Source organism: Tricharina praecox (assembly GCF_024521635.1).
Source record: "Tricharina praecox strain CBS 144465 chromosome Unknown BZA05scaffold_15, whole genome shotgun sequence".
NCBI classification, from domain to species: domain Eukaryota; kingdom Fungi; phylum Ascomycota; class Pezizomycetes; order Pezizales; family Pyronemataceae; genus Tricharina; species Tricharina praecox.
Window position 1 is genome coordinate 577,975 of NW_026250417.1, and position 27,239 is coordinate 605,213.

A 27,239-nucleotide genomic window follows, 5' to 3' on the forward strand; every position below is an offset into this window, starting at 1 on the left:
TCCTTCCTGTCCCCCGCCTCCTCTGGCTCCTGGAACAGATAAATACACATCCCGCCCCTTGCCCCGTAGCTGCTTGTCGATCAAGTCCACCGTTCCCTCAGACAAAGACTCCTCCACCCTTCGAATACTGCTTCCGTTCCCCGGGCTTCTCCAAGAAGTGTAGCAGTCCGCAAACCCTGCCCGTGACAACTCCCCTCGGAGGCCCCGCGACCACATATCAGCCATGTCGACAGAAAAGGCTTCCCCGTACTCGGAAGATCCTCCAGCGGTCGAGCGAGGCGGCTTCGGCGGCTTCGTGGATTCGTTTAGACAACATCCCCACCAGGCACGCACGCAACGAGAACAGAAGGCCGCCGCAGCTGGCGGCCATGTCGACCTCGAACTGGCGGCGCACAACGTTGCCGACTCGCCCCTCAGCAGGAAACTGAAGGGCCGCCATCTGCAGATGATTGCCATCGGTGGTTCCATCGGAACCGGTCTCTTCATCGGCTCCGGAAAGGCCCTGAGTAGCGGAGGTCCCGCGTCGTTGCTCATCTGCTTCACCTTGATCGGTCTCATGTTGTACTCGACCGTTCACGCCTTGGGCGAGCTCGCTGTTATCTTCCCCGTCGCCGGTAGTTTCGCCGCCTATTCCACTCGGTTCATCGATCCTGCTTGGGGCTTTGCTATGGGTTGGAAGTAAGTTGTTGCCCCCCCCCCCCCCCCCCCCCCCCACACACACACACGACCCTTGTCTGTTTTGCAAATGCGCATCGGAAAGTCAGACTGCACGTGGAATGCCGAGCTAACCAATGAAACCCGTCACAGCTACGCAATGCAATGGCTCGTCGTCTTTCCACTGGAGATCGTCGCCGCCGCAATCACCGTACAATATTGGGACAAGGACCACTCCATCAGTCCTGCTGTCTGGGTCACCATCTTCTGGCTTTTGATCGTCATCATCAACTTGTTTGGTGTCAAGGGCTACGGTGAAGCGGAATTCGTGTTTTCGCTGGTCAAGGTCATTGCTGTTATTGGCTTCATGTGAGTAATCGGCGGGATATCTACGGTCACCTCTACCAACCACAAGCTACACTTGCTGACCCGACGATGTGAATAGCATCCTCGGAATTATCCTGAACGTCGGAGGCGGACCTGAAGGTGGCTACATCGGTGGACGGTATTGGCACACCCCCGGCGCGTTCAATAATGGCTTCAAAGGGCTATGCGGTGTCTTCGTCACGGCGGCCTTTTCTTTCGCCGGTACCGAGTTGGTCGGTCTGGCCGCTGCCGAAACCGCCAATCCCCGCAAGTCTCTCCCGACCGCCATCAAGCAGGTTTTCTGGAGGATCACCCTCTTCTATATCGTCTCCTTGACCCTCGTCGGTCTTCTCGTCCCCTACACCGAAGAGAGACTTCTCCAGGAGGGCTCCAGCAATGCCGCCGCCTCTCCTTTCGTCATCGCCATCCAGAACGCTGGAATCGACGTGCTCCCATCCGTCATGAACGCCGTCATCATGATCGCCGTGCTCTCGGTCGGTAACTCTTCGATCTACGGCTCTTCGCGTACTTTGGCCGCGCTCGCGGAACAGGGCCAGGCACCCAGGATTTTCGCCTACATCGATCGCAGCGGTCGCCCGATGGCCGGTATCGCCCTCTCTTCGGTTCTCGGTCTGTTGGGTTACTTCTCGGTCAACCCCGACGTCCAGGGTCCCGCCTTCGATTGGATGTTGGCCCTCTCGGGTCTGTCGAGTATCTTCACCTGGGGCTCCATCTGCTTCGCCCACGTCCGTTTCCGACGCGGCTGGGCCCTGCAGGGCCACACGCTCGACGAGCTTGCTTTCCGTTCTCAGCCCGGTGTTGTCGGCTCCTGGATCGGCTTCATCTTCAACGTGCTCGTCCTCATCGCTCAGTTCTGGACCGCCATGTGGCCCATCGGCGGAAAGCCCAATGCCGAGAGCTTCTTCATGGCTTACCTGGCCGTGCCCGTCGTCATCGTTTTCTACCTCTCGTACAAGATCTACTACAAGACGCCATTCGTCCGCTCCAAGGACATGGATCTCCACACCGGCCGACGGGAATTGAACCTCGATGCGCTGTTGGCTGAGGAGCGTGCGGAGCAGGCTACTTGGCCCAGGTGGAAGAAAATGTAAGTTTCCATCACCATCGCACCATTTTAAGAGTTGATACTGACATTTATATTTGCAGTTACAAATGGTTCTGTTAGAAGCAGCGTACTTTTCTTCTCACGGTGTTTTACATTTCTAATTCTACGAGTTTGTTTTTCGTGATGTTTACGTTCACGTCCGCCTGATATGTAAGAGTACGGGCGGATGTTTCTTCGGGTTTCAGGTTTTTTTTGTTAGTCATGTCGTTCCATCTTGGGGCGGGGCTTTAGGGGCTCCAGTACAGGAAAGGAAAGAAAGGAAAGACTGGTGGGTCCATGATTGGCTTCCGGTTTATAGTTATGATGGGAGGGGGCGGGGGATTTGTATATTTTAGCGACTGAGATCCGGAATACCATCCATCCATTGGATTTTCGATCTTTAAGATTTGTGGCCGTGCCCAGTGCCCAGTGTTCACATGAATTCTATCCACTCAACTACGCCCACGGACTGCTATGTAGGAAGCATCCTCCACAACCTACTTCGTCCTCTCATCAACCTCATCACCAACACCGCTCCCCGCTTTAACCAATCACAGTCAGCAGCCATCCACTCTCTACACACGGAGCCGAACATACCTTTCTGCGCCCCACCATCTTCTTTCCCCCCGCCTGCGCCGCTGCCGGATGGCAGCCGATGTGACGCTACGATCTCGGCGGCGGCGGCACTCTTGATCTCGGAGCGTATGGACGCGCTCACGGCCGGCGCGGAATCGGTCACTGCCCCCGTGCGCACGCCGATTGGGTTGGAGGAGGCGGAGTTGGTTGCCATTTGTTTGTTCTTGGTTCTTTGGGGGGTTGGTGGTGGTTGTGGAGGGGGTGAAGGGGTTGTGGGGGAGGATGGGGGGAGAGGTTGTGGGTTCACGCGGGCGAGGTGACTGCAATATGGTTACAAGATGGCTACGAGATCGCTACGGGGCGGCTACGTCATACATCCACATCTTGTGCTTCGCGTTGCTTTGCTGCTGAAGCTTGATCGAGGTGCGCAGGTATTTAGTTGTGTGGTGGCGGCGGCGCGGGTACTCTACTCTACCGTACTCTACCGTACTCTACCACTCTATCATGATACCGGTGCTCCAGGAGTCAAGGTGGGATGGTATGGCTTCCATACCGGTATCATATCGCCGACCGACAGAAAGACAAGATCGCGCATCGCACAGCCGGAGGTTTTTCCGCCATCCGCCCTTCCGATGGGCCGATGGATGCACGAGATCAGCCATGACGCCAGCTGCCTTATTGCTTTTGCGACCACACAGGACAGGAATCCTCCTCCTCCTCCTGCTTTCCTTCTTTCTTTCTTTCTTATTTTTCTGGGGGTGGATGGCGAACCCGAGCCTTGATAAGATGGGGAAAATATTGGGCACCGCCCCCAAAGCAAGCAAGCAATGCAAAGCAAGTAAGCAAGCAATCCCGCTGAGTGCCGATGTCATGGCGATCGGGGAGCGCCGCACCGCCGTACGCGCGAGCGGGAGCTAGTGCATATGATAGCACTAGCTACTTTAGTGAGGTTGGGGTGGGTGGGGTTGGGTTGGGGGGGTTTTGTCGCAACCATGTCGCGACCCAGCTTAGCACACTGCTTGATTCGGGGATTTTGGGGTTGGTGGTTTGGTGGTTTGAGAGGTTGGTGGTTTGAGAGGTTTGGTGTTTTGAGAGGTTTGGTGTTTTGAGAGGTTGGTAACCTCGAGGGCTTAACCTTTGAGTGTTGCTGCTGAAATCAATGCAATACAGTGGGATGTCTCCAATTCAAGCCCGTTCACATGCTTTATTGGAGTTGAAGTCGGTTGGTTGGGCAAATTGTGGCGTGGAAGTTGGAACGGTGGAAGCCTGGATGGAAGGAGAGGGCAGCTCGAGCTACCTATCACCGGCAGTAGATAACGCATGGAGGCAGAGGCAGAAACCGTCGACCGTGGGATTCTGGGGGAATCCCATTCATGTCGTTCGTTTCGAGTGGATTCCTCTTCCTCCCCGTCAGGAGGATATTCGAACATAGGTGATGAGGAATCTTTCGGCCCGGTCGCACGGTGATGAGGCCCAGAATGCAGTTCCGGACGATGCGACGCCGCTCCACGGTCGGTAGTTATCATACTTGGGTATTCTCCAAATCCATTCTCCATCATTGTGAATCATTGCGAATCGCCACGGAACCAAAATTCAAAGAATGCAACACCCAAGGCACAAATCCTCAGTCCCCCAACCCAAGTAGGCATGTTGCGCCGCTGCGCACGCCCCACTCTCGAGCAGATAGAGTACTCTGCATACATAAAAGTAAAGTGCCTTGTCGTCGGCAGCGGCCGCTGCCTGCCTGCCTGCCTGCTGCACCGCAGCACCTGTGCCTGCGGTCTGCTTATGGTAGAGTGCTCTGCATATATAGAGTGCATGCATGCATCGCTTGGAGCATGCCTGCACGCACGCGCAGGGGTCGGTGACTATGTACGTGGGGAGTTTTGTTTCTCTCGTGATGTACAATACAATACAATGCAACTTTCGATGCGGTGAGAGGAGTACTTTGACTACCCTATGTAGAGTACATACGAGACCGATTGGTGAGACTGAGGAACGAATGAACGAACGAGCAGGTATTGATGTTGGTGGAATAGGACCTCGCGAGTCGTGGGGTGACGAGGGCGGGAGGCGAGTTGGCGCTGCTGAGTGAATGGGACTCGTTCGAGCACGTTGTAGCTAAGGCATAAACTTTCAACGGCGTCTTCGAGTTCTTTGGCGGTCCCCATTCACTCTACGGGTAATGTGCTGAAATCGGGATTTTGCAGACAGTACATAATATCACTCGTTTTATGCCAACAGAAACCTACTCACTATCCTATTGCGACCTTCTACATGACGGTTGGGGAATGAATGAATGGATGAGCAGGTGTTGGTGTTGGTGTTGGTCACTGGTGTGAATGGGACCTCGTGGGGTGACGGGAGTCGTGGGATGACGGAAGCGGGAGTTGGAGTTGGGGCTGAGTGAATGGACTCGCTTGGGCACGTTGTAAGTAAACTTTCAACGGCGCCTTGGAGGTTCTTTGGCAGTCCCCATTCACGCCACGGGTAAAGTGCTGAAATCGGAAAGTCTAGGTATATTCTAGATTTTGAACACGGTACATAATATCACTCGTTTTATGCCATCAGAAACATACTTACTATCCTATTGCGAGTCTGCGACCTTCTACACGAGATTGACCATCATCATTTTCATGTGTGCTGGAAATGTCTCTGTCAAACTTTGGTCGCCCGGAGATCTCCGCACGAACTAAGGTTTGGCCGTGGAAGAGTCTCGACGGCCAGGCGAACTCTGATGAGCGGGCCCGGTGAGCAGCCCGTTTGTAGATGGGGACGATGGGGGGGGGGGGGGGGGGGAGAGAGAGATGGATAGTTGGTTTTGGTGGGCGAACGATTGATTGATGATGATGATGATCTTGGTCTCGGTACAGATGAAAGGCAAACAAGAGAGTCCTCCGTCCCGCTCCTCGTCTCCCATCACTAGCCCACAAACCGCTTACTAACAGATGTAACGCTCCACACCTGCGAACTCTGATGAGCGGCCAACTTTGTTAGGCGGCCCACCTTAGGTAGCCTCTCAGTCTTTAAATAGAGGTCTTCGCCGTAGACGATAGGTTCTTCTTCAGTGTCGAATAGGATATCATCATCTGTCTACCCGAATATTTCAAGAGTATCTGCTTACCAACAAGGGCCCGTTTGGATGGCCTCGGTTTTCAGTTCCAGTTTTGGAGACAAATTCAGTTTCCGGAAAACCGTGAGGTGAACAGTCCTCCCGATAGTCCAGTCCGGACTGGACGGACTGCATCAATAATCCATAAAATTGGAGGACGGTTTGAATTCAGTCTGTCCCAAAGATTTGCCGCCTTGGACTGCAGTCGACAGCAGTCGACTGACAGACTGCCACTTTCTGAAATTTTTGGGTCGAACTACCTATGTGGCTGACGGGCATCTTTCCAGCGAGGTTCATGTGATGTATTCGCCCAGATCTCGCCAGAAAGGCGCTCGAATATTTGAGCATCCCGTCATGAGAGCAGATCCGGAACGAGTTTTTAGTGGGGCTACATAGAAGCACGCTCTCTCATTGTCGCGGATTAGCGATGAAAAGTGGAGAGAGGCGCATCAATGGTCACTGACCCGGATCAAAAAATCGGCGGTACGACACCAAGCAACCTCCCAAAAAGACCCCGGATCCGCTCCCAGCAAATGCGCCAAAGAAGCTGGCCGCCCACCCGCTTCTACCAGCTGAAGATAGGGCACGCCATCACGGCAACCTACCGGAAGTGGATTAAGAAGCGGGATGATGACCATTGCTGGTGGTGCAACAGGCCTACCAAACAGTCCCGCGAGCACCTATTCGAAAACTGCTCACGGTGGAGAAGTCAACAGAAAGCCTTGTGGGCAAAGGTCGGGAAGGAAACGGAGAGAAAGAAAGAGAGATGGTCGATAGCGGAGCTGTTCGCAGACGAGCGGTGTAGTGAGGCAATCCTAGAGTTTCTGGGAACGACGGATGTGGGGAGGAAAGCACTAGCAGACCTGGACGAAAATGAGGAGGAGGCAAGCATCGCATCGGGGCAGAGAAAGAGTGCCCAGCAGGGTACTGTGTCTGCGGCCGGTGCGAGGAAGTAGGAGATGAGGATATGCGGTGATATCTTCTTGGAGCGGATAAGGCGGAAGACGGGGAGAGAGGCGAGGGGCAGCAGGAGGAGCGGTCATGTGGGCCCATACCAGTCTTTACTGTCAATAAATATACTTTTTGCTTGTGTCGGCCCGAGGCGGATGGGCAGGGGAAGTGGGGCGCCGCATCGGACTGGTCGGTACCGGGTCTTTCACCTCGCCTGGCCAGGGCGGACAGGAAACGGAGGTCGTGGGTTCGCCATAGTCTAGATAGGCTGCATGCGAAATAAAACCGGAAGATCTCTCTCTCTCTCATTGTCGCTATAGCATGGGTGACGACGCACTGAAGGCCCTAGAATATCCCAAAAGGTAGCAATGAGATGGTCTTTTAGCTGCTAAAAAGAGCGATATCAAGGGGATGGAGACTATGCTCAATGCACAGTGCGGGGAGGATCTACAATAGATGTACTACAGACGTTTACAAAATGTTCATCACGTATTTCAAACATTTTCTATTCAAAGTACCAGTCCTTCCAGTCGACTGCAGTTCGTCCAGCCCTACCTGTTGCGCAGACTGTCCAGGCCAGTCCACGCCTCCTGCCGGACTAAACCTCTCAGCCCAGTCCGACTTTTGTCGAAAATGGACTCGACTGGACTATCGGAGGCACTGGAGGTGAACAGAGGGTTTGGCAGTCCAGTATACTCGGCCATAAGTCCGAATACTTGGCTTCACCAGGTCTTTAATAGTGGACACATTGTAGCCCCGCTTGTCGGACGGTATGCAGCCGGTACGTAGAACGGGACGATGGGGGGATGAGTTGGTGATGTTTAGGCGGGCAAACGATTGATTGGTGATGGTCTCTGTACAGGTAGAAGGTCCACAAGAGAGTCCCACCGCTACGCTCCTCGTCCCCCCACCATTAGCCTAGAAGCCGCTGACAAACTGATGTAAAGCTCCACAACGAGGAGTCCATAGTTGAAGTTAAAATGCGGTACACTCAGTTTTTGTGCCATCCAAACAGGGTTACAGTTTTGTTCGCTCGGTTTCTCGAAAAACTGACAGTTTTCGCTAAAACTGAGGCCATCCAGGTACGGGCCCCAAGTCTTTTTTTTATTTTATTGTTCATTCATTAATTGTATGCGATCTATCTAGATCATGGTAATATCTACCCGTTCACCTCTCCGTTTCCTCCCCACTGTCTAAACCAACTTCCACTCCCTCGACTCGTCCCTGCCTCACCGCATGTAACTAGCCCTCGTCACTGCCTCCTGCCTCTTCATCGGGATATTCCATGAAGGAAGGTGTGGGGGGAACAGCGGGAGTGATCCCGATTCATCAACCTCAGCACCCTCCTCTTCCTCCTCCTCCTCTCGCCTCAGGTCTGGCTCCTTTTCCTCCCGCTCCCTGAGCTTCCACCTGGATACCTCACTCGCTGAATCTTCCTCCGTGGCCTCTGGAATCCGTCTGCCCACATCAGTGGAAGAGAGGAACTCTAGGATGGCCTTACTGCACCGCTCATCTGCGAAGCGGTCCGTATTTTCAAGCGGTCTTTGCCCCCTCCTTGTCTACTTCTGGATTTCTGCCCATAATGTCTTTTTCCGACTTTTCCATTCAGGCCGAAATGCACCGAATCGGTTTTCCGCCTCCCATTGACCTTGCCTATTTATGGGTGAGAATGGATGATCAAGGCAGGGTAACTGCAAGCCGGCGGGGGATATGTAGCACATGGGTCAGAGGAGCCGCATGCACGCACAGACATCCAGCCCACCACTAGTAATCCACGCCGACCTTAATCCATCCTCCGCCATCTCGAACAACACCATTCACACTGCTCCTTCCATCTCTATTCATCAACCCACGTCTACAGAAAGTTATCGGACGTACAGGACGCTACAACATGGCAGCCGCCCCGGATGAGGCCAAGGAGCTTCGTCTCGTCGACAATGTCGAGCTCAAAATTGCCCTTGCCGACTCGGATGCGAAGCTTCAGAAGCTATTGAACCTGTATCTACCACCGCTTCTGATGAAACTAAGCTCACCACACGAGTCCGTCCGGAACAAGGTTAGCATCCGCCTCGTGTAGCTCTCTGAAACGAAACACTCGAGCTTGTCGAAACGGTTGCTGACGTATTCCCTCTCTTGTCGCTAGGTCGTTGCCGTGTGCGCTCACGTCAACACCCGTATCAAGCCGTCCAATTTCCTCCTTCCTGTGCACGCCCTCCTCGAACAGTTCAAAGACCCCGCTATTGGCGGCAGCTATCCGCTGATACGAAACTTCGATTTGATGTACATCACAACAGGTGTTGAGCGCATGCCTGTTGCCGAGCGGATAGCCCTGCTCCCTACTCTGGTGCGAGGGATATCCAAGCACGGCAGTGGCCATCATCAACGCACCCTATTCAACGTCCTACTCCGCCTCCTGCAACACTTTGAGCCACCGCCGCGAGGTTCCTCTGTGGATACGGCATTGCGAGAGCAGATGTTTCCGGATAACGAGACGCAGGATTCCGAGTGGCTTGCTACCTGGTTCGCTAAATTGATGCTGCTAAGTCTGAACATATTCAATCAGGCCGACAAATCATGTCCCGGCCTATCCAATGCGGATGTGGATTTCTTGACCATGGACAAGAAGAAAGAGACATTTACTCCGATATCGGTGTTGGCTGAGATCAAGGTCGCTGTGCTCAAGTTCATCGCTTCTGGAGCATTCCTGGACAAGGAACGCTACCTTGTTGCTCTCACCGCTTCAACTGATACGAATTCGGCAGTGGGGGACCCTGCTGACGATGTTTACAAACGTGCCATGGCGTCTATATCACTCGAGGACGGAGGAGTCATCGCAGAGCTTTATGGGTTGCTTCTCGGTCGCCCGGGAGTACCGCCTGTAAAACTAACCTTGCAAACCAAGATCCTTGGGTTGCTCTGCAAGTCTCAAAAGGCCGCAGAAGAATCCAGAAAACCCGAGATTGAGAGGATATTGGACATTGGATTGCAGACGACGTATCCACGACTGCGGCAAGCAGTGTTCAGTTTCATGGCTTGGGTTTCCCGCATGGGAGACAGCGACTTGACGGATTCATTGGCACCTGGTGTGATAGAAAAACTCCGAAACTGGTTATTGGAGGACACTGCGGCCTCGGATGAGCTCAGGGGATATGCCTATGAGACACTCGCATCGCTTGCTTCGCAATGTATCCACCTTGTGCTGGAACCGGAGTTGGACATCGTTCGCTTCATGTTCCGGCAACTGAGAGACGACCGTGGAGGTGTCGCTATAACCATCGAGGGTGCTCTTGGTGTGATACTTACGGGAATTGCGAAAAAGAATCTCGAGGGACCGGTGAAAACCTCCATGGAGGATATGCTCCTGGACATCATAATCGAGGAAAGGCGAGGGACAGGACAAGCGGTCAAGTGGGCAGGCAGGTTGCTAAGTTTCGGGAGTGTCGTGGGCAGATGGGTGGGTGCTCTAAGCCTTGGAATGGGTGGAACCATCGCCGAGGAGGGCGGAAAGGGTGGGTGCAATCTCAGTAAAATCAAAGCATTTTTTCCGCTCCCACAACGCTGCCACTTGTCATGATGACGATCGTTATGAATGAATGAATTGTGCGTGAAGTTGACACTTGCGTAGCCCTTCACCCTTACCATTATCGCCTGGTGAACCCCGAAGCCTCCATTCAAGCGATCAAGAATGCCGTCGAGTCGGAGGAAATGGATGTCGATGTGCCTGCTGGTGAAAATAAGTTCGACTTTCCTCGATTCGCAGATTTGGTCACGTACTTCTTTACAGCCCATCATACACTGCCGGCGTCGTTTGGGGGAGGTGGAAATCTGATCGCTGGAAAGCTCCCACCGAAGCCCTTCGCTGCTGTTTTGGCATTCACGAAACGGATCACCATCTGGGAAGCACTCGGTCAGCAGCAGCTGGACATCAAAATCGACGAGGACTGGGATCGTAACGTGGACACCATCATCGACACCGACGAATCGGCTCGTACCCAGGTGGAGGATTTCTTACGACAGCAGGATGCGGGCGTCGTCACAACTTTCCTCGATGTGGCGTGGGAAGGAATACTCTACGACGGCGAGGGCGTGGATATTATCAAGAACATCTGGACTGACCTCGCTGTTCTGGTTCCCCCCTCGATCTTGGGACGCTACACTAGCAATCTCCCGGCGGCATGGAAATTACTCACCGTCCCGAAGGCGGAGACTCGGCGTGTCGCTGCGATGGCCGTTGGACTGCTCGGAAGCCATCCTGCAGTGCCTGAGGCGACTCTCGCGAAACTGGTCGAGGATCTAGTGGCAGGGATCGAGGACAAGAAGAGCGGCGCGATTGGCGCATTTGCGATACTCCTGTCTAGGATGAAGATGCGGGGACGATTGGACTGCGTGAGCAGCGATCTCATCCAAAAGGGTGTCCGCGGCATCGCGGCGACGCTCGTGGACTCACGGGATGCATCATTGGTCGAGACCGCTATCGAGGCCATGGGCGAGTTGGCGGTCATGACTAATGTCAATGAAGACATGCCTGAAGTTGAAAAAGTTCAGAAGTCCCTGCTGGAGAAGGCGAAGCGTGGACACGAGAAGGCCGTCCAAACGCTGGGTTACATAGCGTTCTTGTACCCCGAGGACTCCCCGAAGGCCGACGAGATCACTGCCGAGTTGATCAAACTCGGAGAGAACGGAGGCGTTGAGATGGCATTCGTCGCCGGTGAGGCGTTGGCAAATGCATCTGCCGGCTGGGGCAGCAGTGCTGTACGACGCGGCAGGAAGATTGCCGGAATAGAGTGGACCGAGGGGAGACGGGGCGGTGTGCGCAAGCTACTCGATCAATTCCTGAAGAGGGCGCAAGAGGCCGGTGGTGGTGGTAAGCGCAGGACTACGGTCGTTGGCTTGCTCAGCGCCTTCGAGTTTTGTAGCGAAGATGAGGCCGTTAAGGAGAGGCTGGGTGATGCACAACAGGCCTTCAGAACTTTCCTGACGGATAGAGACGGTACGTTCATTTCCCAGTCTTGAGATCGGACCGTTTCTAATCATTTGTGGTAGATTTCATTCAGGAAACCGCCGCCCGGGGTCTCACGGCCGTCTACAGTCTCTCGGATGAGGAGACGCAGCAGGATCTTGTGCGGTCACTCGTATCATCTTTCACCGGAGAGACGAAGCAGAAAATACAGGTTTCCCGTGACACGCAGCTCTTCGAGCCTGGCCAGCTACCTACCGGGGATGGCTCAAGCGTGGGATCGTATGGAGATATCATGGTAAGGCACCTCTTTCGAACTTTCACTATGACTGCTTTTCGTTTCGAGTCTAGTCACCCGAACCATATTACCTTGAGTTAAAAGCTGACACACCCAATCTTTATTCAGTCACTCGCAGCAGAGCTTGGTGATCCTAGCCTCGTCTATAAGTTCATGACACTGGCCCGCCATAATTCCGTGTGGGCATCACGAGCAGCATTCGGACGATTCGGCCTGGGCAAAATCCTTTCCAGTTCAACAGAAGTCAAAGACAACGAAAAGCTATGGCCGGTCCTTTACAGGTACCGCTTCGATCCATCATCGGGAGTGCGCCAGAGCATGAACGCGATTTGGCAAGCACTCGGTGGCGGACCGGAAACTGTCGAGCGATGGTGGGAAAACATCTTACGTGAGTGTCTCAGCGGTGCTGTTCGGGGGAGTGAATGGAGAGTGCGAGAAGCCAGTATCGCTGCTCTTGCGGATCTTCTCAGCGGCAGGAAGGTCTCCCAATATAAAGGTTACCTTCAGGAAATCTGGAAAATCGCCTTCAAGGTTTTGGACGATGTCAAGGAGAGCGTACGCTTGGCTGCCATGAAGCTCTGCAAAGTGCTCACTACTGGAATGGTTAGAGCCATGGAGGGGGGTGTTCGTCCGAAGGAAAACGCTGAGATTCTGGCGATCCTGATGGAGTTCTTAATGGGACGACAAGGTTTTGAGGCGGAGGCGAAGGACGTGCAGTTGTTCGCTATGAGTAAGTCGCCTGGCCTGATATATCTTCCTCATGACATGTGGACATAAAGGCTGAGTTCTGGGTTTCTAGGTACGTTGTTGCAGGTCATCAAGAGCGCCGGCGAACAGCTTAGGCCATGGATCCCTGACATCGTCGAAAAGATGCTTGTTCTGCTGGCCGATCTGGAGCCAGAGGCAGTCAACTATCTGATCATGAACGCAGATAAATATAACACCACTGGAGAAGAGGTATTTTGCTGAGAATTTTACCCCGTAACTTCACGGAATTTACAACTGACTATCGCGAAGATTGACCGAATCCGATTAAACTCGATTAGGGCATCTCCAATCATGTCGGCAATCGAAGACCTCTTGGACAAACTGGATGGCCCAAGCACGGCGAAGCTTATCCCACAGCTGACGAAAGCGATCCGTACATCCTTGAGCTTGCCTTCGAAAGTGGGGTGTAGCAGAGTGGTAGTGAATCTTGTCATGAGACACCCGGTCCTATTCAAACCATATGCAGACGAAGTGGCGAAGGTTTTGCTTGCGGCAGTCAAAGACCGCAGTGAAGTAGTCTCGAGGGGATACGCCGTTGCAATTGGATATGCATGCCGGATTGCCGCTGACAAAGGGATTTTGAAAATCGTTGAGTGGGCGAAAAAGAACTACTGGGAAGGAGAGGAACGGGAGAGAAGAGCTTCTGGCGCGGTTCTTGCGGCAGTGTATAAACAGTACGTTCCAAATTTCCTGTCTACAAGTGGTATGCATGCTGACTTTCCCTTCCCTTCGCGATAAGTGCCACTGACCGGGCAAACGAACTGGCGGTGGAAATTCTGCCGTTCATTTTCTGCGCCAAGAACGACACCGATGAATCGGTCAGCGAGGAGTTCGGCAAAACATGGACGGAGAATACCGGCGGCTCCGGCGCTGTAAAGCTCTACTTGGCAGAGATTGTACAGCTCAGCACAACAAACATCACGTCGGCTCGGTGGTCAACAAGACAGACGTGCGCCTTTGCGCTTGCGGAAGCGGCTAAATCCATTTGTGAGTTTACCCATCTATCTCTAGTACGTTTTGGTGGGGAGAGGAGGGCGGAGGGAATCTACGCTTTTGGTCCGCCAATGCCAAATTCTCATGGAGCTCGGGACCACTCACTTTGGGGATTACGTCTGATAGGGAAATTTCTGACGGTGATACTTTATAGCGCGCGATGTTACCCTTTCACAGCTCCAAGTGCTATGGCCTGCACTTGTGGTCGCTGTTGCTGGCAAGAGCTGGGAAGGTAAGGAGAAGGTTCTCGAGGCCTTCGTTTCCTTTGCCGTGGATGCGAAACAAAGTCTGGGTGGTGACGATAAAAAGCTTAAGGAGCTTGAGCAGGTGAGTTAATGCACCTCCCCTAGGAGATAGTCTTCGCGATCATTGCTGACGATTTTTTTAAGGTTGTCATACGAGAGGCCAAGCGGAATAACCATGCTTACCGTGGACCGGCAATCAAATGTCTCGGGATATTTGCCGACGGTTTCGAAACACTTGATCTATTCGACAAGACGTATGACATTGTCGATTCTGCCATCGCGCCTTCCGATGAGGATGAGATGGATGTTGACGGCGCGGATGGAAAGTCGGCCAAGGAATTGTGAGCACTTTTGAGATGGAAATCATTTACTAGTGCAATACTAACACGCTTTCAGGGCCCACGGTTTAGCCGTGAACGGGGTGAAGGCAGTATCCCAAGCTTTCCGGCCAGGCATAATACAAGATGGTATGTTACGTCGTCTATCTTCCGAGGACATCTTAATACTGATCTCTTTCTTATAGAACGACGAGTGCTGGAACAAGTCTCACGTGTCGTGGGGATGCTCGAGAAACATATCACCGGGACCAACATCGAGCTAAAAACATGTGGTATCGACTCCGTGACATTGGTCATTCAACGCCTCGCACAGTCCCAAATGAAACTGAAAGACAACACATGGACACCAATCCTTGGGAGAGTCTGGAACCGGATCTTCGAGCATGGAAACGATCTTGGATTTGAAGCTGGGCGTGTCAAGGCTGCCTCGTCTCTGGAGTACTTCACGACTGTTCTCAAGCGGCACAAGCGGGCGATGGACACGCCAGATTGCCGCGAGTTTGTGGGGAAGGTTCATGCAGATGTAAAAAAGACCCTTGACAACGAGAAGTCACCGGTGGTTTTGCGGGTTCTGAATCCTACTGCGGTTCTTCTTCTTGGTGCATAGCATATGGGTTCCGTGTAGTTGGGCAGTAACTCTAGAATTCTTTAAAAGCTGGAGTCAGGCCTTTTAACTTTGCGTCATAAGCTGCCGCGCGTCCCCAGCCTGGGAATGGTATTTTGGTTCGACACGTTGTGAGGTGGATTCCTTTACTTTATATAATGTAATTACATGACTAGAATTGTGGGAATCTCGCAGCGAGAAGCTCTAAATCAAAACCCGCCCTTCCACTCCTTGCTAGTCCCTTCCAACTCACTCCTTCGCTTTTGAAACTCAATTGTATCTGCCTAACTTTTCTCCAACATCTATAAAATAACTAACTCCTCATGTTTTACTCTTCATGCACCTCGTTCACCTGCGAATTACCCCTGCATCTTCGGTTCCACGGGCTTCAACTTTCGATTCCACGGGCTTGGCCTTTCGATGCCCACCATAGGCCCGAAAAAGGGCCCCAGAATCAATCGAACGCATGGAAATAGATCCTCGGAACCACTTCATATTATTATTCTACTATTATTTCTACCCGATACGCTTGTACCGGTGAAGAGAAATACTTGTAGGCGGTACGAAACAGTACGTCGTGGGAAGCGGAGGTATATATACTGTTGTCCGGAAGATGCTGCTTTACTGCTAATACTGAGTATCACTTAGGGGGCGACAGAGGAGCTTCAGTGGCATGGCCAGTCCATTTCTGCACACAAACAAATCCGATCAGAAAGAAGTCAATCCGTCAAAGGCCCGGATCCCAAAGCTGATGCCAATCGCCCCAAAGAACGTACAAGAGCAAGCAGCTTACAGGATACTGCCGGCTAATCACCTCGAACAGCTCTCTGGCAACATCGCCGTCTCCTCGCCCTCGAAGGGCCGGCTGCCCCCGAGATCACGGAGCGGCTGTTGGTAAGCCATCACCCTATCCTCTTAACAGCAGCAATATCCCGGAGTATGCAAATAAGATAACGAAATCACAGGACTTGTCGGGTACCCTTTCCTCCGCTTACTCGTCGTTTTTGTATAGGTAGCGTTCCATTTGGTGCAGGTGCAAATGCTGATATGCAACACCGGTTTAGACTCGGAAGGTCAAATGCGACGAGAAGCGCCCCAAGTGCGGTGTAGGTGCGACCCCAGCAGATGGCAAGTCGGCTTGCTCATCCTTGATTCCTGGACTAGCAATGTGCTAGGCTTCAGCATAGGTGCGACTACAGTCCTCGGATTTCCTTCAGGGACGACACAAGGAGAATTATGGGACGGATGCCTGATGTTTCTACGCAGGGAAGCATTGTGTGGGATCGTAAGTACATGGGGCCTCCTCATGATTTACTTTACCAACTAACCTCGAAGCTCAAACATCCTACGAGAGAGCACGAGATTTCGTTTACCCACCGCCACCAGACAGCCATGCTCTTCCCCGGTTCGCAGACCTGACTAACGACATCGACCGAGAGATGAAGGCCATCACGAGGAAGCCCGGCACCTACCATCTTATATGCAACCCGGACAGCTTTCAGGACGAGGAGGACGACCCAGGAGGCAGTGGCGGCGACGGGGGCGGCGGGAACTATGTCATCTCCGCTACCCCCATGGCCGAGGTCGATCCACCCATCCTCAAAGCCGAAGAGTTGGATATCCACTCCGACATGGCGTGGGATTCGGTACTCAACCTGCTATCCCCTCCCAACCCCGATGACCCAGAAATCGTAATACTGCGAAAATTCGAAGAGCCGACACAAGTCCGGCGAAACAGCATGCCCGTCAATACGCCGAAAACCGGCGAACCGAGTGAGTTCAGCCAGCCGAACGGATGTTCAGCTAATCCAGTGGAGAAGTGTCCGCTGCGAGTCATCGATTGGATGCATTGTATCGATGACAGTGACCTTGTAGCCGGAAACCTAGAGTATCATCGCCGTTTTATTGCCCCAAAGCTCCTACGAATGCACGACGCGAGACTCCATCCAAAGAGCACCACGACTTTCCCGGGAGGCCTCGATTTGGATCCCTTCGAAAGCGAAAGCGTTAAATTCCCTCCTGTTAGTTCGCGGGACGTCGTCCCATTCGTCCCTATTTAGTGGCAGATGAACTAATCTGTTAGTGTACAGCTTTTTCATGCTATTCTTGCAGTGTCTGTCATGAGTTCGTGCCATAGAAAAGGATATTTTACTCTTGACGCCCTCCAGCACTACAAACAAGCGCTTCCGACCCTCCAAATAGGCCTCAAGAACACCATCGATCTCTGTGCCGACGGCACAATGTTCACCCATTTCTTACTCTTACTCTATCAGATCTTGGCTGCCGAACAATGGTATGAGTGCATGTGGGAAGAACATCTCACCCAACTTCGCCACATTATGAGCGCTCGGTCGGATGCGTTCGGCAAGGAGTCGTTTCCTTACTTTGTGTGGTGCCTCGTCATTATCGATACCTACGCTGTGCTCTCCGCTGGAGGAACCGGTAAACTCATCAACTGGCTGAGCGAGCAGGGATTCATGCCGGATCCGAAGCACATAGTCGAGTCGTTGGTCCTCACAGAATCCCCCGATATAGTCGATCTCTTCCAGGAGGTGCTGGAACTCGCGCAGAAGGTGGTGGTGCAGGCGGTAAAGCTGGGGCAACTCTCCAACAAGATGCGGGATCCGACACCGGACCCGACCAAGGTCTATGGTGAGGGTGAATGCTGTCGGATGGTCTACCAGCTGAAAGACATGTGGCAGGCTGAGCAACCTAAGGTGCATGGAATGATTAATTCTGCCGTCTTGACGGGTGCGTATGCTGCTGCTTCTGCTGGTGGTTCACGTGTCGTGCTGGTGATACAGGAGACATATCAACATGTATGTTTCCCGCTCCCGACGTTTCCATGCTTCCGTTCATTGACGCCAGGTAGGCGTGTGCGCTATACAACACGGTCGTGATCTTCGGCTTCACCTCGGTCTTCCCCAACCAGCGCACCGCCCTCACGAACGAGAAGGTTGAGGAGATACTCTCGTCAATAACCGCCATCGTCAATCAAGCCGCAACACTAGCGTCAGGCGAAGACCCCTCGCACATTCTCACCGTGAACCACAGATACATGCTTTTCCCTCTCTTCCTCGCCGGGATAGAGTCTCGCGAGATGCATATAAAGCAGTGGGTTGCCGACACCTTCGCGGAGTTCGAGAAGACCAGCGTCGGCCGGAACGTCGAGGTCGTCAACCAGACGTTGCTTGAAGTCTACGATCGCCAGCAAGTCGGCGGTCCAACGGTGGATTGGATGGAATATATGGCCGAAAAGCTGGGACGCCGGCTTTTCATCTATGACATATAAGTGGTGTATGTTAAAAAATTTAATTTTTCTTGCGTGTTGTGTTTTTCCCCCTGTTTTTCAACACTCTCCGTCGGGGATTCAACTCCCGTGAAAACTTGATGTTTTGTTTTCATTTTCCTGTTCTTTTTCTTTTCTTGCGTTCTATGTTTTTTCCCCTGTTTTTTTTTCTTTTTCTTTCTTTTTTTTTCTTTTTCTGTGCTGTTTAGATGAATCGACCGCCGCACCTGCATTTCTGTTGATGCGATCAATCTACCAGAGTTCGCCGCACTCTTGAGTCGGGTTGTTCGTGAAGTGGGGCACCTTCGTGCTGGTACCTACTTTTTTCTACTAGAGCTACCCGCGCTCTTAAGTCGGGTTCGTGATAGGAAGCACATTGTGCTGGTACCTACTTTTTTTTTGTCTAATCAGTAATTGCATGCGACCTACCTATCTACTCACGAGGCCGGAAATTTAGGTACCCCCCTCCACCTCCACCAGCTGCAGGTTATCATCTGAAATCGGATCTGTGATTGAGGATGAGCAGTTACCCTATCCCTTAGATCGTTAAAAATATTTCACCGCAACGGGGGGCAAGTGGGGGACACAGGGGGTAGTCCGAGTTTGGTTACTAGCAAGTAACCGCTCATCAACCGGCTGAAGAAGGCTGGCTTGTGGTGCGGGCATAGGTGGTGCGGCGGCGGCGAGGGATCTCTTAGTCGGCCGCACAGTCACCTCTCCATACCACTTGACATCAGCCCGACATCATAACCTACACACTACAGTAGCAAAAAGTGGGGTGCGATTACTACCTGAAAAATACCGCGGTTATTTGAATACCGAAGAACTACCAGGTTTTTACTTCACCCGTAGTTTTGGTTAAGTAAAAACCTAGTAGTTCTTCGGTATTCAAATGACCGCGGTATTCACCCCGTATCAATCGCACTCTACTTTTTGCTACTGTACCTACTGTATAGCGAAGGGGGGGGTAAAAAATACGATTTTTGACCGCACTGATACGGAAAAAAGCGTATTTTTTACCCCCCCTTCACTATACAGTAGTTGCCTCCACCCATCTGTCTCTCCACCCCCCCGTGCCGTAGCTCTACTCTGTGGAAACAATCAAAGGGATGTGACGACACTGAGGAAACCTCGTTCATCAGCAACCTCACCCCGTTCGTGCTGGTACCTGCCTGCTCCAGCATCATGATTATCACTCGATGGTCTCGCCTGTGATTTGGGGTTCGGGAGTCTCTTACATATGAGCACTACATACTACTACTACTAACTAGAGTACACCTAGATTGGGATATATTGCCCTACCGAAACAATAGCAGAAAAAATACTTTATATACGCACTCAAGCGAAGGGCGGGGGAAGCTCAAGCGAGGTTGCTGCACCGAGTCTATTACCGGGACTAATTAGAGTGCAGACAGGAACAGTGGGGAGAGTGCACAATACAATGTATTGTATGACACCGCCATAGTCTGGACAGGCAGCACTCGATTACTGAAGAAACAAAAGAAATTGATCAGCCACAATATACGGCAGAGCCAAACGACGCGCGACATGTGGTACATACATTTGATGTACTCTCCATCCCACGAAAGAAAGAAATACAGCAAGCAGACAGATAGACATGGAAAAAATTCGGGGAACCCGACCAACAGGAAATGAGACAGCAGCCGACTATACTCTAGTACTACAAGACCTTCGCGGTGGAAACCACCGATCCCTCTTCTCTTACCACGGCGAGTGGAGGCGGTGCCGGCAACGGTGGCGGCCCCCCAGTGGCATACAGTTCCGAGCGCCTGCCGGAGATCGGCAGCACGCCGAACATGTCCATGAGCGAGGTCCTGGGCCTAGTACTTCGGGGCGTACCTGCACTGAGCGGACAAGCCGCGGCCGTCCTTTCAGCCTGCTGCGCCCTTCCGCGCATCCCGATGGGCACTGTCCCAATGACCAACTCGACCTTCTCATCCTCGCACTTGTACCTTTCCTGCAGCAGTCTGAACTGTTCTATGGTGCGTAGCCTTCCGCGGTAGTCCCTTGCCCAGGCGACCACAACGAGCGCGAATAGCGCCATGAACAGGTGTGCGATGGCGTACACCAGCAGCGCCATGCCACGCATCTGTATGCTCTCGATGCACGCCTCGATGCGGTCTTTTGGCGCGCTGCGCCGCGGCGCGTCCTGCCCCACGTCCCAGCGTCGGGGTCCGGCCCGCACGGTCCGTGCTCGGCAGTTGGAGATCAGCGCCGATCGCCCGCTGTGGAAGAAGTAGAAGAAGAGGCCCGCCGTAACGAGGATCACGAAGGTCGTGAAGGTCCAGATTATGCTGAAGAGCAGCGCGGCGGTCGGCGAGCGCTGGAGAAGTCAGTGTGCCGTGGGAGGGCAAGATGAGGGGGGGGATACGTACGCGGAACTTGCCCCACATCAGCGACATGCCGAAGATGCACACGCTGGAGAAGTAGGCGCCCCAGACTATCTGGAGGATGGCGATTAGGAATGAGAAGCCTTCGCGGTCCGCCTTCTTTGCTATTGAATAGTCAATATCCATACATATAAAATATAACTGTGGAATGGGAAAGTATAATACCGATAAACGTCTCCGTTCCCGTGAGGCACAGATGAGCGCCGAGATACAGTCCCGCGACCAGCGTGATCTTAGCCACGCAGTCCAACGAGAGTCCACAGACTATCTTCATCAAGACCGAGCGGCGCTCATCCGCGCCGCTGCCACCGGTACGCTGGAACCTCTGCAGCCGCTTTGCCAGGAACTCGGAGCACTGCGTGGTATCCCGCCGGATACGACTGCAGTCCCGCGGGTCCACGCCAAAGTAGATCGCATTCCCGGAGTCGAGGTGTTGTTGGATCTGCTTGCTCGTGCCGATGGACACCGTGGATTCGATCCGGGTGGTGTTGCTATTGTAGTCCGCTGGGCGCAGATACTTGTTGTCGTTGTTATTGTTGTTGTTATTACTCCAGCCGCTCCCCCCGCTGCCGGCGGCGCTTTCGAGTTCGTCAGTGGAGATAGTCCGATACTGCTGCTGCTGCTGCTGCTGCTGCTGCTGCTGGCCGTCCGCGGCCGTCACCCACGGTGTCAAAAATCGAGGTTTCGACATTGGCGGCGATGATATTCATGGAAGACCGTTGTCGTGTCAGTCGTGTCCGTCAAGTGGCATCCGTTGTGTTTATTTGTTTGTTCAAAAAAAGGAGAGTGTACCTATCGGGCTTCACTGCACCCGATATGTGCCTGCAAGGTGGTTGTGTGTGCTGTGCTGTAGCAAGAAGCGCGCGATTCGACGACCAGAAGCAGGACAGAAGCACGCGGGCGTGCGGGGAAAGGGTGGTGTTCTAAATAACGGTACAAAGGAGGTAGCCCCGTCCTGATCTTGATCTGCCGTCCAGTCCCGTCCAAGGAGAAAATCCAAAGCGTGTGTGGACACTGGACGGCAGACTAACCGAGCCACGGTGAAGCGTGCGTAGCCACCTGTGATGTCGCTATGCATGCGAAACGTGAGTTGATACATCGAAGTCGTCCCCCCCTCCCTTTTCACCCCACCCCTCCCCCGCCCGCCCCCTAGTCAGTGGCAGTCCATCGCCTTACATACCTAGGCGCTATAGATTTTCGCGGGGGACGACGACGGGATCCTAATAGTACACTATATATAATCATATATCCGCGTCATAGTGGGAGGTGAGGTGAGGTGAGGTGCGGTGAGGTGAGACTCTTGCGGTTTGTTCCTGCAGCCAGGAGAATTCTCCGATTGGTTCGATCACACCTCCCCCTCCCCGGGGCTAAAAAGCTCACCCCCGGACTAAGAAAACCCCCCCGGTATGTAGTAACCCCCAACCCCATAATCAGTATAAAACAGAAACAGAAGCATCGCATTTTTTTTCCCGGTCTGTCCGGCTCAACTAACTAACAAGTATGTACCTAATACTTACCCGCGCGCGCCGCACAAAAGATCGGATCGGATCTCGGGATCTCGGGATCTTTCTCCCAGAGTCCAGCTCCTTCGTAAAGCTGAAACCCAACGAGTTCGAGTCTTCGAGTCTTCGAGTCTTCGAGTCTTCGAGTCTTTGAGTCTTCGAGACGACACTGGACCGTGGCAGTGACGTATATGGTAAAGCTAGCTTCCTGGCCATGGGGGGGGAGCTGAGCTGAACTCAGCTATTACTCTACTCTAGTTAGCCCCGGTCCATCCCCCGGGATCGAGCTCTCACTCGGGAGTCGGGCCTCGCTACTCTAGCTACATGTTCCCGGAAGCTGGGACCGGCATAGTTAAATACGCCTCGGCAACGGCGTCCTCGTTACAGTACATACAGACTTGAAGCAATAGACGAAGTTACCTAGACGAAGTATTTGTGCCGGCCTGTCTGTCTGTATGCTTGGCAAAAACTTCATTTCGTGAATCGTGAGGGCTACAATGTACCCACAGGATTCGTAAAATCAAAGGGGGACGTCAGAAGTTTTGTCCTTGAGCTACTACATGCTCTGGAGCTTCCTATTCAAGCTCACGAACGGAGTTGAGACGTTTTCGCAAGGAAGCATGTTACGCTAGTTAAGGTTAAAGAAGCAAGAATGGCACGTGGTAGATCGTCGATCACCGGTATATCACTCGGACCGAAAGTTCACATCAAATACCGTCCATGAAATTCCGGTTAAACTAGTGACTAAAATACTACTCAGGAGAAACTACGAAGGCAAGAAGAAATGAGAGAGTGTGTGTGAGAGAAAAGAATCGCACAACTTTTACACTACGGAACCGAACCCAAAAAGTGAAAATGGCGGTCAAATACATCATTATCAATTCCGGATGGAAAGAGAAAGAGGAAGAAAGGCCCGGCAGTGGCTATCAGAAGTGTCCACACAATTTAACCCACACGGGAGGCAGAACCCAACGACCGCTTGGGATGAACGTCAGCGAAGTTCTCCAAACCCGTCCATTGGATCTCATACCACGCGGATGGTCTGACAGAGCATCGTCGCCTATGGCATGCCCCATTGGTGAAACATCTGGAGGAGACGTCGACCCGCGTGTTCCTCCAGCTCCGTTCCGTCTCGGGCAATCTTGACATCCCGGCCACCGTTCAGGCTGTTGCGTATGCCCCGCGTGCGATGGAACGGCAATCGAGATGTGCAGAGCCACTCCACTCTGAACGGTCTGCCCCATACTTTCGACACCACCTTCCCAATCTCGGAGCCGTCCTCGTCCGACTCCTCGTCGCCGTCACTCAGCGCCTCCCAGAAGATACAATCCCGTGCAGAGTCGTCGATGATGCGGCCTTTTCGTGCGGTTTCCGTGGCGGCGGTGTAGATGGCCTTTGGGAGCTCGGCATCGGACTCCACTTGTTCGCTGTGGGATTTCTGTACCGGGGTTTGGCTCGGTAGCTCGGTGGTAGAGATTTTGTTCGACAGATCGTTTGTGATCTTGGACGTCATACGGGCGTATCCATAGTATTCCCCCGACTTGTTTGCAGAGAAAATTAGAAACACACTTTCGGCGGCCTGGAGTAAACAAAACTTCATATCAGCAGATGGTCGTTGATACCAAGGTGGGTGATTCAACTCACCTCGAATGCCTGGTTTAGCGCAGCTTCGTTGTGGCTCTGGGTTGCCCAGACTCCATTCTTCTGGCTCAACTCCAAATCCTCTACAGTCAGACTCTTAAGGATAAAGTATCTGAACTTAGCGTTGGTCCGGGGGACCCTCGCTCCCGACGGTCCGGTGGGTGGTGCCCGGCCAACTTCCAGTGCCGATGCGGTTTGATCCTGGGTCTCAGCCGCTGCGTCGATCGCAGCGCAGCCTTCATCACCACTTGCCTGGCCCGAAGCATCGGGCGGTGAAGGCGTCAATGAATCCGCCGCATTGGCAGCTGGCGCAGCGGGACCCCGAGGCCGGAGCCTGCACACGAGACGGGTTCCCTTGAACTTAGCATTGTTGAACCGCAACATGGCCTGGTCACGGGCCGCTTCGGTGCGATAGTTGACAAATCCACAATTGCTCTTGGGAATGAGCCGGACACTTTCGAGTTCGTGTCCGAAGCAGAGAGAGAAGTGATCCTTCAAGGCCGCTACGTCGGCCGACAACGGCAGATTACCCACCCATAGCGCGTAGCCAGTTTGTTTCGGCTTCCTCGGAGGACCTCGTGGAACTGACGGCGAGGATGGGTGGGTAGGCGTTGCGCTGCCAATGTTCGGAGTGCTTTTAGAGCTGCCTTTAAACCCACCTTTGGAATTAGAATGTGTCTGGGAGAAAGCTGTGCACACATTTCAGAGAAGCAACTCACTGGCAGCAGCGCCCCGGACTGCCGGAGATAGATGGTATCCGCCTGGATGTCCGGCGCCGTCGGGTTCGGGTCCTCTTTTTCGGCGAGGTACACTATGTCTTCGGGGTTGCTCGGGTGCGACGGGGTATGGTTGTAAATGACCCACTGGGCCCTGGGGCATCTGTAAAGGCTGTTGAACGTAGTTCATGGGTGGGGCGTAGTAGTATTGTGTCGGTGGTTGTTGCTGCTGGTGCTGCTGATTCTGCTGCTGAGGTGGTGGATACCATGTTTGTCCGACATGATTTGGTACATTGCCCGGACCCGGGGCAACTGGATAGGAAGGCGGCGGATAATTCGCCGAGAACGGCACCTGGAAAAGCACCTCGCCTTGAGGGTCTGGGTGGAATGTGGTGTATGACTGCTGGCCATAAGTGTAATAGGTTGGTGACTGCTGGTAGCTATGGTTGTACATGTCCGCCGGTGGTCCTCCACCGAGGCCACCCTGATATTGCTGTATTTGTTGTGATATTTGGTACGCAACAGCAGCTGGAGAGGGACCGGTTTGGAACCTTGGTTTGCTGTACGCGGGAGCATGCGTTGACGGATGAGGACCCTGTTGCATGTGATGGGGGTGTCGCGAGGGCTGTAGCGGAAGTTGGCCTGCCACGGGCAAGGCTTGCGGGGAATAGCCAGGGCCTGGTACCGGCAAATTTCGTTGCATAGCATCCATGTTGAAGGGTGATGGCGTCGACGATGTGGAGGGTGCATTTCCAACACTGTGTGGTCTCTGGATGGGCTGATGATGGTGTGCGGGAACGAACGGCTGTGGCGGTGGCTGATGTGCGGGGAATTGAAATTCCTGCGGAACGAAGGGAGCGGACATATCGTCGGTTAGCTGCGGAGGAGGTGAAGGATAGGGCCGGATCGACGCTGGAGGATGATGGTCAGATTTTATTGCCGATTCAGGGGGGAAGTGGCTACAGAAAATCCCACCAGCATTCGAGGGCGGTAGCGAGGAGGTAACGATAACATTTTGAAGGGGCTCAACGATGGTGTCCATGACGAAATCTTAGACAACGCTGAACTCAGTCAACTTTTCATCTATGCGATGCAGCCGGCCACCACACGGAATATAAGGGAAGAGCATGTTCACAACATGTCGGGGGAGTCGGTGATGCGAATAGGGCGGAGAGAAGGTACTCAAGGGGGCTACCGATGGATCATGGAATGTACTCACAGAAGAAACCAAGTGCCGCTCTCAAAAACTTCCAATGAGCAAAGATACGCACTAGTGGAGGGATGCTTCTGGCTCCTGTCCAAGCCGCCGGACCAAGCAAGCGGAACGGTTAGAGATGCAGGTGTTATGTCTCAGGCCAAGAGACTCCTTTGAGTCGAGTACGGCCCAGAATCCCTGGGTTCGGAAGGTTGGAGGAGGCGAATCACCAGCCGGCAAGTGTATGCAGTAGTAGGCTCGAAAACAAGGAGTTCCCACTGGTTGACGGCGAGCAGTTCGTAGTAGGTAAGTAAGTATGCAGCCCTCTATGTTTAGCTCGGTGTGGGCGAGGGCAGCAGCACCGTAGCACACGGAAGATCTCGAAAGGAAAAGCAAATTGTAGGGACCGCAACGCTCCACACTAGAAGGGCCGAAGCTCTGGCCTATCAGGAAGTGCAACAACAGCCCACGTCACTGGGGGGTGTGTGGGGTCCCGGGTGTGAGGTGGTAACAGGCGCCAGACGTCCAGGTCAAAGATTTGACAGCCCACGGAGTTTCCGCGTACCTGCTTAACTGGGAGTAAGGTTATATGGGATCGCAGTGCGGGGATGAGGAGTCTTGCTGGGGGTGGCCCAAGAGATTGAGCTGAAGAGTGGAAGTGATTATAAGTTAACATGTGAGGTAGAGGAGGATTGATGGGGGTGGTTGGTTACAGCGCACAGAACGATCGTGTGCGTCTCGGGGAAGCTGTGCGTACCGGTTGAGCGGCTGAGAGAGGCGTGTCCCTGGCCACGGGCAAACGAGTGCAGGCGGGATCTTTGAACGCAAGCAGGTGCTCCGCTGCGTAACCGTCAGAGGGAATAAGAAAGGAAGGGGTGATTTTCCGGCGACTGTGGCGAGGGACGCGAAAGCCGTAGCACCGTTTAGGCGGGACAGGAGATAATGGCGGTCTTGCGTATTTTCTGCTTTTAGATTTCGAGTTGCCAGGGCCCAGCAGAGCAGAGCAGTGCGTAGTGAGCAGTGAGCAGTGAGCAGTGAGCAGTGAGCAGTGAGCAGTGAGCAGCGGGCAGTGGGCAGTGAGCAGTGAGCAGTGGGCAGTGGGCAGTGGGCAGTGGGCAGTGGGCAGTGGGCAGTGGGCACCAGTAGCACCAAGCAGCAGGCCCGTATGCGGAGCCCATACCGTATTCTACACAAGTAAGTAAGTAAGTGCCATATTGCTGTTGTCGTTACTGAACCGATGCGTTCTCCAGCCAGTCTAGCCTGCCTCTAGCCTAGCGGAGTGGCGGGTGCCACAACTCGATCACCATTAGGCATCGCGGAAAAATTCGACATGCGTATGATACTTACCCACTTGGTACTCTACAAGCTTTGTGCTAACCCTTGCCCGCTGTGATTTCCACCCTTTGGTGCCGGGGTCACCACTGCAGTCGCAATTTTGGGGAATGCTTGGGTCTTGAGGCTTGAGGCTTGACAAGGCCCGGTATGGAAATAAACGTGAGAAGCAGACCACACAAGGCC

The 27,239-nt window shown here is 53.3% G+C and overlaps 4 protein-coding genes across 4 annotated transcripts; 2 read left to right on the forward strand and 2 right to left on the reverse strand.

Moving 5' to 3' along the window:
* Positions 1-223: 223 nt before the first annotated feature.
* Positions 224-2,132, forward strand: BZA05DRAFT_338639 (amino acid permease/ SLC12A domain-containing protein; the record flags this gene model as incomplete). Its single annotated transcript, XM_051480898.1, has 3 exons — positions 224-671; positions 765-1,023; positions 1,100-2,132. 3 exons carry the CDS (start codon positions 224-226, stop codon positions 2,130-2,132), a joined length of 1,740 nt encoding a protein of 579 aa, XP_051338724.1.
* A 6,376-nt stretch (positions 2,133-8,508) lies between these two features.
* On the forward strand, positions 8,509-15,288 carry BZA05DRAFT_400856 (proteasome stabiliser-domain-containing protein). The gene is made up of 12 exons (XM_051483941.1): positions 8,509-8,820; positions 8,908-10,273; positions 10,390-11,754; positions 11,808-12,019; positions 12,128-12,749; positions 12,819-12,976; positions 13,037-13,461; positions 13,527-13,774; positions 13,935-14,107; positions 14,170-14,366; positions 14,422-14,492; positions 14,549-15,288. Exons 1-12 carry the CDS (start codon positions 8,656-8,658, stop codon positions 14,968-14,970), a joined length of 5,424 nt encoding a protein of 1,807 aa, XP_051338725.1. The 5' UTR covers positions 8,509-8,655; the 3' UTR covers positions 14,971-15,288.
* A 4,649-nt stretch (positions 15,289-19,937) lies between these two features.
* BZA05DRAFT_445802 (uncharacterized protein) lies at positions 19,938-21,358 on the reverse strand (the record flags this gene model as incomplete). The annotated part of the gene is made up of 3 exons (XM_051487036.1): positions 19,938-20,600; positions 20,653-20,771; positions 20,833-21,358. 3 exons carry the CDS (start codon positions 21,356-21,358, stop codon positions 19,938-19,940), a joined length of 1,308 nt encoding a protein of 435 aa, XP_051338726.1.
* Positions 21,359-22,888: 1,530 nt separating this feature from the next.
* BZA05DRAFT_400866 (YT521-B-like domain-containing protein) lies at positions 22,889-25,576 on the reverse strand. Its single transcript, XM_051483942.1, has 3 exons — positions 24,530-25,576; positions 23,814-24,469; positions 22,889-23,748 (listed from the first exon to the last, which is right to left on the reverse strand). The coding sequence occupies exons 1-3, from the start codon at positions 25,566-25,568 to the stop codon at positions 23,230-23,232; spliced, it is 2,214 nt and encodes a 737-aa protein (XP_051338727.1). The 5' UTR covers positions 25,569-25,576; the 3' UTR covers positions 22,889-23,229.
* Positions 25,577-27,239: the final 1,663 nt, after the last annotated feature.